This window comes from Phaethon lepturus, unplaced genomic scaffold (assembly GCF_000687285.1).
Source record: "Phaethon lepturus isolate BGI_N335 unplaced genomic scaffold, ASM68728v1 scaffold22521, whole genome shotgun sequence".
NCBI lineage: Eukaryota > Metazoa > Chordata > Aves > Phaethontiformes > Phaethontidae > Phaethon > Phaethon lepturus.
This window is the reverse complement of record NW_010517310.1, coordinates 20,118-31,571: the sequence shown is the minus strand read 5'-3', so window position 1 is coordinate 31,571 and position 11,454 is coordinate 20,118. Positions and strand designations below refer to the sequence as shown.

The 11,454-nt window shown below is 51.3% G+C and overlaps 1 protein-coding gene across 1 annotated transcript in view; it reads right to left on the bottom strand.

Annotated features, from left to right (window-relative positions):
• Positions 1–500: 500 nt before the first annotated feature.
• Positions 501–11,454, bottom strand: part of TRIM7 (tripartite motif containing 7) — an 11,916-nt gene continuing 962 nt past the window's right edge. Inside the window, exons 2-8 of the mRNA XM_010296363.1 lie at positions 9,915–10,341; positions 9,061–9,156; positions 7,439–7,669; positions 5,457–5,479; positions 4,756–4,871; positions 3,884–3,919; positions 501–1,015 (exon numbers count right to left, since the gene is read on the bottom strand). Coding sequence (XP_010294665.1) covers positions 501–1,015; positions 3,884–3,919; positions 4,756–4,871; positions 5,457–5,479; positions 7,439–7,669; positions 9,061–9,156; positions 9,915–10,341 — 1,444 coding nt within the window. The remainder of the gene's footprint in view (positions 1,016–3,883; positions 3,920–4,755; positions 4,872–5,456; positions 5,480–7,438; positions 7,670–9,060; positions 9,157–9,914; positions 10,342–11,454) is intronic.

Sequence of the window (11,454 nt, the reverse complement as noted above, 5' to 3'; positions counted from 1 at the left end):
GTGCCGCTCCCTACACCTTTCCCATAGGACATTTATCCGCTAAATAAAATTTCATTTTTAAGTCATTGACGCTTCTGAAGGGGTGGAGGGTCCACTCCAAAACTTCCCACTATTTCTAAAATGGATCCTTAGATCTACACAAGAAAGGAAAAATACCCGTCCATTGTCAGACGTGGAGCCACAAACCAGCTACCGATGGTTTCCTTCCCGCTGAAGGGGTGAGCTGCTTCAGAGCTGGATTTAAGACGGTGACCACAACCTTCTGGGCATTGCTGGTAATTTCAAGAGCTCTTTTCTGCTTCAAACCGACCTGAAGATCCTCCTTGTGATATTTTTCCCCCGACTACCTGGTTACCCGTCTATCAGCTATCTTCCTGCCTATGTAGCAACGAACCGGGCTGCACGGTTGATTTGAGAGTCTCTTGTGCCCACCACTGCTGTCCAGGCACCATCCAGTGAAGACCATGGAGACAGGTCCTCAGCGACGCCCATGAGAAGTCTCAGGGACACAGTTTGATGTAGGTAACGGTGGAACAGACCGAAAAGAGAGGGAACACCTTCTCCTGGAAGGCGACGTTGAAGGTGAAGATGTGCTGCATGTTGTCAGCGTTGTAGAAGGACACTTCTTCCCCTTCATAATCCAGGTACACCCTGACTTTATTGAGTTTCTGGCTGAGGCAGAGCGGGGTGCGTTGGGGTGAGGTGACCGCCCAGTAGCGACCTCCATTTTGCTGCACCGCCCAGATCCCTTCTTCGGGGGAGAACTGCGTCAGACCTTTCCTCCTGACGGACTCCTTGGCCACCCCGAAGGCCCAACCGTCCGAGGCCCCTACTTCTACTTCCCAGTAATGTCTTCCTGACTTGAAGCCCGTGGTAGCCAGCACCCGCGAGTTCGTGTCGAACCTCTTGGGGTTGTCAGGCAGCTCCTGTTTCCTACAGCCCATCCTCACGCTCTTGAGGTCTGCAGAGAGGATGAGGAGGTGGTTTGCTGAATCGGGGTCCAGGGTCAGGTCCTCTGTTGATGACAGCAGTGACAGCGATAGTAACTCAGTGAGAATTTGAACAACTAAAAGCCCAAGCTGGGGTTGTTTTTATCAGTTGCTGAACCACATCCCAACATCAGTAATCACATGCCCATCTCAATAACTGCTCCGCTTCAGCTCCCTGGACAGTCTGTGGTGAAGGAAAGCCAAGTTCAGACATTGGCTTGGCTTTGAGGTGCCTTCTCTCCCCACTGACTCTGCAGGAAGCCTGGAGGCTTGGGGCTACTTTTAACGGGAGCAATTTTAGATGGTAACAAATATGCTGCTTCTCTCTACCAGCACACAGGGACAAGCTACGAGCGTGAGAAACTCAGAAGTGAGTGGGGAAGGTCCCACGTGAAGATCTGGGATGAGCATCTACCTCACCTTTTCACATCCTTACTGGGGTTAAGCCCCACCAGCTGAAGGTGAAGGACACCACAGCTAAGCAAATCATGGTAAATGAGGACCAAGATCTGGTTCAGGGTGTCCTAGAGGGAGACCTACAACTGCCTCGTAGTCTTTGGCTCTTTGATTAGCTCATAATCCTTCAGCGATGCCACCAGCCAGCACCCCTCAAACTGAGCAGGGGGGACTCATCTGTCCTCCCACACTGACACCCCAGTTCCCTTCAAGGGAGGGCAAAACTCATGCTGCTGCTGCTAAAAAAATGGGTTACAGCAACACGGGGCCATTAGGAGCAAAGAACATGATAAACACACATGCAAATAATTAGCAATTACATACAGTAAAAATAGACCTTAGATTGAGACTTTTTTCCCCAAAGAAATTGATGTTTTTTTTTCTCCTTCTTGTTTCTGGCTCATCTAACGTACAACACACCATATGGAGTATGTGCACCCCTCAGACCATAAATTGTTTATATCTGTCCCCAGACTACCCCGCAGTGACAAGCTTTAACGAAAAGTCTTGACCTAAGGGCATCTTTACACACCAGAGCACATCTGGACAGCCCAAAAGAAACATGCATGTAGATGAAGTTTGATACCAACATCTTTTCCCCTTCCAAAATCAGGCTCAAAGGAAACAGTGAGCATGTTAGTGACCTCAAATTGTGGTTGTAGTCAGCAAAGTCACCGGGAACAAACGAGACCCTTTGGGGGAATCTAAGATGGGACCTTCGCAGCTGAAATGTGTTGGGTGCTGCACCACGGTTTATCTAGCTACACGTCTTCAGGCTCTTTCAAAACCCATAGATTTTGGCCTGAAAGTTGCATGTGAATTCCAAAAAGACCCATGACATCATCGAAAGCTTGATGGTATTTCACAGGGGTTGGAAAAGTGATAGCAACCGTAGGAAAGGGTAGGTCCTTTTTTCCTTCAAAGCTCAAGCACCAGGTTCCTCCCCAAAATGGGGAGATTGGCTTTAAAATAACATCTCCTGCATTTTGCACTATTCTATCGGACCAAGAGACAGGTGTTTTCAAAGTGTTCAATAGCAAAAGTTGGGGGAAATGGAACAGATGAGCAAATGTCCTTTTCTTTAAAAGGTGTTTTCCTTCCTTCCTCTTGTGTCTCCAGCTGCTGGAGTCATTAGGATTTGGGTTTGAGCTTCAACTCAGCTGCAGGGGCTGTGAATGATGATTTAGCTTGATTTAAAAAAAAAAAAATTACTCCAGGATCTGAGGCATCATATAAAAAAATAAAATAATAATCAGAGCATTCACAGCTTTCGGAAAAGATGAACTGAGGCAGTCAGAGGAGTGGGATTCAACAGCTGCTGCAAGGTTTTGGCTGGTCCCTTCGTCACCCCTTGACCCCCCAGCTCTCTGCAGCGTAGGCTGTGGCCCAGTCTGCTTTCAGAGCGTTTTCTGGCATAATGCACCAGCCAAGTTGTACCTCTAGACATGCACACACACCACCGTGGACACGCAGCGAGGGTCGTTTTGCCAGTTTGCTTTTAAAGGCTGGTCGCCAGCCTTTCTTCTCTCGCTTTGCCAATTTGGCAATTCCCAGGGTAGTCCGGGGTGTTTGCGAGCAGAGTCTGGTAACTCCGACCGCTCCGGACACGGCTAGGCAACGTTCACATCAAGGGAGCTGGAGGGTGGGGGCAGAATTAAACAGCATCTGCCCGTCGCCCGCATCCACCAGAGCGCAAAGTCGGGGGGATCGAGCTGGTGACAGAACCACCGCAGAGCCCACTGTTGTGCTTTCCCGGCTCAGTGGCATTCCCCTGTCCTCGCTGCCACTGGTGAAGCAAAGAGGCGGCTCATCCAGCATTGGAAGAGTCAACCTGGGCCAACCCCGCTAGTTTTGCTGGTTGCGGATTCATGACCTCGGATGCGAACTCGCTCCTCTGCCAACTCCAGAGAGCTGGCGAGCGAGTCTTCTCCACCAGTGCACGGTCTGAAAGCAACCACCTGCCCACAGCCACGATTTCAACAGCTTTTCACAGAATTTAAGTCACCTGACTTTGCACTGGAGCAGATTGCGGAGCGCTCACACCCTCCATCCCAAACTGGTGGAAATAGGAGCCCGACCATGGGCCACAGAGCAAATCTGGCAGACTTTAAGCAAGTTGTGGCTTGAAAGGGTATGAATGCATTTTTGGGTTCAAATATCTGTTCTTTCTGTTCCCCACTGTAGTTTTGTTAAGTGTAAACAGGCAGAAAGGACCTAGCTTAGCTGTCAGATCCCCGGCGTCAGCTAGAAAAATCGTCTTTTGACTCTTGAACTCAACAGGCTGGATCTGGAAATCATTGAGAGAGAAGAAATTAAAAAAAAAAAAGGAAAAAAGAATCTAGTGTCTTTTTTCCCCCCCTCTTTTTGGCTTTGCAAAATACAACCACAATTTAAAGTCTTTGCTCCAGGGCGCTACGTCTTAAATATTTTCCTTTTACCTTTTTCACCTCTTCCCAGTTCATCCTGCAGGTTTTCTGAAAAGAAAAGGCAGGCAGGTAAATGGCGACACGAAGAGAGCCAGAGGGAACCACAAAATCTCCTTTACGAAGACCTTTACACCCACACCACGTTGCCAAAGCGCCGTCTTTGACAACGTGAGACCCGACAGGCACAAAGAGCTGAGGATGGAGCAACGCCGGCTCCCACCAGCTTGTGCAACGGGGACGAGCGACAGGGGAAATTCCTGCTAAATTTCAATTTTTATTTAAAAAAAAGCTTCTGGACATCAAGAGAATGCAGGATTTATTTAAGCCTTATTTATCATGCCCTGCCATATGTTGTTCTCCTCGTTGTATTATGATTTTCAAACTTTTAGCTCAATACATTAAGCCGAGCGAGTCTTGCTCCAGGGCATAGTTTGCATTTAGGGATTTTTCTCTTCCAGATCCGCTCTTTCTGGTGCTTGCCCTCCTTTGCGGATCCCTCAGCACCATCTCGTGGCTTTGCTGCATTGCTGCAAGGGGCTGGTTTTTAAACGCAAAGGTTGGCTCTCCCGGCCTCAGGCTATCGGAGATGTCAACATCGCAGGCTTTGTTGCGCTAAAATCCATGTGCCGGGGTTTTTCCCTCTTTAAAAAAAATCCTGCTTCTCCTTTGCCGGCAGCCCGGCAGGGTGCGTCTCCTCCTGCTCGTGCACATCTCCAGAAGCCCTTTCCAACATAATTTATTCTCCTATTTCGGTACTGCTGGCCAGGCATGTGCTGAGGGACCTCGAGACATCCGCAGCATCCCTAGCACTCCTCATCCCTTCTCCCCCGATGCCTGCTAAAGGCCAGACCTATTTTAAACCCTCCGGTTTCGTTTCCACGTACCTCTGAATTTCTTTAAGACTTTCTCAAGGACGACGGTCTTGAGGGAGAAATTGCAGATGTGCATTTTCATATCCGTGCATACTGGCACAGGCTTCTGGCACTTCACGTCATCGCTTCTGCAAAGGAAAAGGTGAAAACAGTAAGAAATTCATCGCTCTTCTCCCTCTTTCTTTTTCATTTGCAGTTGGCAGCGTGCAATGCTCCCACCCCATCCCACCAGCAGTCTGTCCAAGTGCTCTAAGCATCACATTGCGAGGATCGCGTTGGGATTTCAAGCCCCCTGGGTTGAGGACACCAGGGTTTGCGTGTCAACTTTGAAAAACCCTTCGGCTGGTGGTCGGAAAGGGTGTCTGTGCTGGGTTACCCCCGCTCAGCTGCTTCTGCTGCGGCTTAAATTTCCTTTTTGGAGCTCAAGTGGTGCCTAAACCACTGCCCTGGGTGAATTGCATATCAGGTAAATAAGATGACTTGGGGTTTCTGGTCTCACTTAACCTTTGAAGAAACAACCTGGTAGGAAAAGACGTGGTGATAACGCTAGGTTTTCCGAGAGGCTGGAAGAGACGCAGGGCTTGCACCGAGTAGGAGGCAAGCTCCGTCTACCCCAATGCCTCCCTCCGGCATCTGGGCTGCAAACACTGACCTTTAAACAGTGCTGGTGGGGGAAAAAAGCGTGAAAGGAGGGGAGAAGCAGCGCTCCATACCTGCTTATGATGTTCATTACATCCTAGAAAGGAAAAAGAGAGACCGAGTGAAATCCCTGTGCAACGTGTGCCGTGTCTCCCCTGGCTCAGACAGCACGTGAGCGATTTCCCTTCATCAGACCTAACCGGGGTGTCCATCCTTTACGGCTGCAATAAGCAGGCATGGATCCATGACTCAGATGGTTGCTTTCAGCTTTGGAAGGCCACAGTGCCACCAAATCCCGCCCTCCCTCCAAGTGTCTGCAGCAACCAACTGCTTCTGGGGGGGGAGCAAGCCTTCCAAGGGGTCCTATATACAATACCGCAGCTTTAGACCCATACAGTCATGATGTGGTTGAGGTTGGGAGATGCTTTTGGAGGTCTCTCATCCAACCCGCTGCTCAAAGCATGCCAGCTTGCCCAGGGTCTTGCCCAGGTGTGTTGGGAGTATCTTCTAAGGCGGTGACTACAAAAACCTCTACGTTTCCTATTCCATTATTCAACCGTTGTTGTTGTGAACCCAGGTGTAGGCATCTGGCAGCCTTTGAGATGCTCTTAGGGTCTCTCTGCTGGTCTCCCACTTCTGAGAAGGTCCTATCAACCTCTCCCACGTGAAGTCTTGTGCTACAGAAGGACACCTGCAGGTATCCACGTGCCTAAAAGCCAAAGGGACATCATGCACCATAACTCGGCCACCTAGAAAGCTGGCCTTAAACGTGCACATCTATGTCTCCACGATATCTGGACTCCCATGGTCAATCAACATTTAGGATTCCTCCAAGGAGTGATTGTTCCTGCCCTGGGACGCGTGTCCCGACAGTGGAAACAATTTGCCCTCATTAAGGGTGAATTATGGAGGTAAATGATAGGTTAAAATACCCACAATAACTCGTTGTGACGTGACAAAAATTCACCGAGACGGAACCCATGCTCAGTCCAGTCCACGCCACTATTTGCCCTTTCTGACGCCTTTAAAATAATGTAAAGAAGGGCATAAACTATGGTGAGCACGTTGGACACAAGTCAAAGGCAACACAAAGCCGTGCCCACCCCTGGGGAATAGAAAAGGACTCGAGCTGGCTACGAATTTCCAACATGACCTTTAAAGAAAAAAATAAAATAAATCACCTATTGTTACAGGATCGTTTTTGCTGGAGGTTGAGCAAAGACCACACGAAATGAATTTTCACCCATAGCCAAGTGCTGAAACCATCTGCAAATATTTACAGTTCTTTCATCTGCGAGGGAGAGTTTGGGTAACAGGGGGGGCTGGACCGGCTCCAGCTGCTCTCTTCGCAATGCAATCCATACCTGGGCTCCATCTGCTCTCTCCCTCATACTTTCCAGCTTGGTTAATAGCTCATTTTGATTTGAAAACCCGGCTCTGCTTTCGGGTCCCGGCCAACCTTCTGCAGCCAGGACTCCACTGCGAAAATCGGCAAAGGAGCCTCGTCCTGCTGCACAGCTCCGCGTGCCTCTCCACTCAACGCCACCCCGAGCCCTCACCGACGCCTTTAAGCTGGAGGAGTGGACATCTGTGCTTTGGCACGCCACGAACCTTCAGCGCTGCAAACCCATCGAGACCTGGATTTGCAAAAGCAGTTGCTTGGTTTAAGGATCTAGCCAATACCGCTGCGGTGGCTCTTCACGCAAGGTCCAGTTCAGGTTTGGACCACCTAAAACGGGGAATTTATGGGTGCTAGAAAGGTCCAGGCAAACTCTGGATGAAAAAATTATCAGAGGCTGTTAAATATGAAGATCACACCTCTGCTTCAGGATGCTCCTGAGCCAGACATAGCTGCTGTGTGTTATTGCTGGCGTAGCAGAGGTCAGGGCACTCAGACACTGCCGAGCACCATCTGCTCATTAAAAATGGGAGAAAAAACAAACAAACAAAAGGATGTTTATCCTCAAAACACCTCTACAGGATCCAGAAACATGTTAAAAAAGGATGAAGGGTCAGGACTCAGACCTGAAGACTCATTTCATCACAAACGTCTCACCTTGAGGAACTCAAGCATGGGCTGCTGGATTTTCTCCTCCAGCTCTGTGATGAGCTTGTTGAGAAGCGTGATCTCCTTGGAGAGGTCGGTGATGTTCTCGTTCTGCCTCTTGGCGATGTTCTTCTCCATCTTCTCCAGCTGCCCCAGGAGGATGTGCTCCTGGTCGTGCAGGAACTGCCGCAGCCTCTCGAACTCCACAAGCAGCTTTTGCCGCTCGTTCTCAATGGTTTTCTGGGAATGAAACGCAGCAAAAAGGGTTTTAAGCTGGTGCAATGATTTTGGGGCGGAGAGGGGCCACCTGGTGAATTTGGAGCACCTGCCAGTGCCATTACTGGTGTTGCCTGGCTTGCTTGTGAGACTGAGTGCCTTCAGCTGGGGAGGGGTGAGGAGATACTGCGTGTGGCATGTCTGCACGAAGACCTTGGAGTGGGGTGGGGATGGGAGAGCAAAGGCCATGGGCAGTTACTCCTCAAAGAGCCGTTATCTTTATTGCAGCTACGTCCCCGCATCCTTTCATGGAGGGAAGAGGTACCAAACCACGTCTGGGGCAGGTGCCTCACTTCCACAGCAGATCTCAGGAGGTTTTTCTCTTCTACACTGGACACGTAGCTTTCCTTTTCTCCCCTGGGCTGGTGGGGATCTAAGCAGCACTCAAGGAAGCAGAGGTGAGGACCGGTGGCCAAGAGTCATCATCTGCTGGTACAACCACCCAAACTGGGAGACGGGTCTATGCAGGAGCACCCATTTGGAGCAGTATTTCTCCCTCCCTGGGGACATCTGTGTTCTCAGATAAACCCCAGTCCCTGCCCTGATCTCCTGTTTATCAGCTCTGCCAACATCCCCGTTCCTCCTTGGGCTGTCATCACCAGCAGACCAACGAGTCCCCTCTGAGACAAAGCCCAGGGACAAAGGGGAACGTTTTGCTCCAGGAAACGCACCCCTTGGCAGCACAGACAAGGCCGGATGTGTTTTAGTTGCTTCACTCTACGCTGCCCTTCAGCACAGGTCCAGCAGGTCCACCTGGCCCTCAAAAACACGGGCCTTCACGCTCTGCCTTTTCATCACGTACGAAACCATGGCTCTTGGCAGGCTGCTGCTACTTCAAGCCCCGCCAGCTGGAAAAAACCAGCAAGTTGTGGGAATAACGCTATTGCACGGGGGTGGTAGAGCAGAAACATGGCTTGAGGGTGGCCTGATGGTGTTTGTCCCGAGTAGGGGGGACAGGAGCCCCTCAGAACCACTTGTCTTGGGTGCGATGGTCTGGGAGGGGTTATTGGCAGCGGAGAAGGGGGCTTTCCTGCAGCAAACGTTGCCTTCTGCTGCCTCAGGCACAACAGGCTGAGGAAGAGGAGGAAGAGGGAGGAAGGGTGGAGGAGAGTCCTACAGCCAGCCTCGCTCTCAGGGGTGCTCCAGCACCCGTCGCTTTGGTCTTTTAAGACATTGGCTGATCTATTGCCAACCCTGATGGTGAAGGAAGGAGAAAAACAGACGTCTCCCTTTTTCGAGCACTGGCAGAGCGGTGGGAAGGAGGAGATGGGATGGCTTGGTGGGTCCTAACCCCCTCCTCATGTCCCAGCCCAGACCCTCGACCCCACCACCCCAGACCACCGCGTCGCACGCACCAAGAGCTCCTGGGTTTTCTTATCATCATTCACTTTAAACTCCAGCAGCTCTTGCCGCTCCTTTTTCAGGAAATCCAAGCGCCCCTGGATTTTCTCCTGGGAACAGAAAAAAGAAAGAAGCTCTTGGTGGCTTTTCTTCCTTTCTCTCTCTTGCTGCATTTGATTTCTTTTGCTACGTTATTCTGCCTGCGCACGGTTTGTTCTCGCAGACGAGCAGGATTGCAAGGAGAACTCAGGGGCACGCTCACCCGGGCACCCACGTTTGCAACCCCCACGGACCACCACGCAACGAAAGGAGACGGAGGATGCCGGGGAAGGGTACTGCCACCGTTCTCATCAGCGGCTGCTACCGCCTCCCCCATCGTCGCTCTCGGCACACGCAAAACTCAGCCCGGCTTTAATCAACTTAGACCCATCTTTGGATGCTCGCCCAGGCCTAAAATAGACGTGGGCGTTCGCTCTGTCAGCTGTTACCCCGCCGGTGAGGTGGGTGCCCTCAGGTAACGTTTGCAGCACGATGCGTGCGTGGGCTCAAGCCCCGGGCTTTTGCAGGAGCTCGCGGAGCAGCAGCTCTGTCTCTGTGTTTAACGCCGCGCTCTCCCCCGCTGCAGAGATGATGCGAATGCCTGAGCGGGTTTTGCATATCGGGAGGGGAGAGGGGTTTTCCGGATCTTTGGGAAGCTAGAAAGCAGCAACTGGCTCTTTGCAGGGCAGCTGAGCACAAGGCTGAGCATGGGAAAGCCGGGTGACCGTGCGGAGACTTGGGCGAGCACAAAGACGCGGCGCAACGCGTGCCGCCGGGAGGCAGAAAGACCCGGAGGGGTCTTCCTCAGGACAGACAGACAGACAGGTACCTTATACTCCTCAGACGCCTCATCGACGGGTACCACGGCATGCGGGCGGTGCTCCCGGGACCTGTCGCACACCACACAGATGGTTCTCCGGTCATCCTTGCAGTAGAGTTTCAGGGCTTCCCTGTGCTTCACGCAGAGCCCGTCCTCCTCGGCACCCTTGGCCCCGCGGAGGGCGAACTGGCTGATGATCTCGGACATGTTCGCCAGCTGCCGGTTGGGTCTGAAGCTCTTCTGTTGGAAGACCTCTCGGCACTGCGGGCAGGGGAAGTCCATCTCTAGGTCCTTCCAACTCTTGACGATGCACGCCCTGCAGAAGTTGTGCCCGCACTCGATGGACACGGGGTCTTTGAAGAACTCCAGGCAGACGGAGCAAGTGGCTTCATCCTGGAGATTGCCAGGCAGAAACACCGCCGCCATGGCCTCTCTCCTGTAGGCAAGGACTGATTTCACCGGGGCTGGACGCGGAACATGAATGCTTGGCATCCAGCCCCAAGTGGGCGTTCCTCTTCCAGGAATGAGCCCGCTGCCCGAGGTCACTTCTGCAGTGTCCGGTTTCTTTAAACTGGGAACGAAGACCTCAGCATTAGGGGAGAACATGTAGGTGGAAGAAATAGAAAGCATTCCCCCCTCCCATTTTCTTTTCTATTTTTTTTTTTTGCAAGGAGGGAAGTGGGAAAAGGGAAATCTTTTGGGATATGGCCACCAGAACTGGGTCTCATTGCTTTTTGGCTGACCTGGTGCTAAATGCAAGGTCTGAGTCCACAGACTTGTGTTTAGCAGCTGCTCTAGGCTGTGATCCAGGTAACTCTCTGAGCTCTCTTTAAAGACCCATTTTGCCCTCAGTGCTTCAGCTGGGGTCTCAGATGACTTGGTTGAGCTCCACAGCTCAACAGGAGCCATAAAAAGCAACAGGAGAAAGGGAATACACTCAGATGCAAAGCCCATATCAAGATCCGGGGGTGAGAGTTTCCCAAAGCCATGAAGATTAACCTCTGGATTGAGGTCCTGCATCTCAAAAACACCTTTTGCCCTCCAAAAACATTTCATGCAGCTTTGGAGGTCTTGCATCAAACAGGAATGACAATCAATATAGGAGGACCTTCCTTGGCTGGGGGGTGCCTATAATATGGTTGCCTCCACCTGAGCAGCTCACCAAAGCTCTTGTCAAGGAGGAGAGAGATAAAGCGAGTGTCAGTCAACCAGTTATTGGGGGGTGTCACATTACCACCAGAGACATGTGGGCACTGCTGGAGAGTAATTAATCTTCTCCTAATGAGGACTTGAAAACAGATCAAGCCATCCTACCCATGAATGCTGGTTTCAAAGTCAGCCCAGCTGATCTGACATCTCCAAGTTGAGATCCATCCCTTGGAGACATCTGGAGCCATGAGGAGACAAATCCCCACCCCAGAGGTCGTGCTGGAAGAGTTATATTCGCAAAACTAGTCTTGGTGTCCTGATACCAGGGGGTTGCAAAGGGTTTCTGGTGTGTTCATCCTGGTACCTCTGCGGCTGGAGGAAGAACACCGAGGCAGGGTGC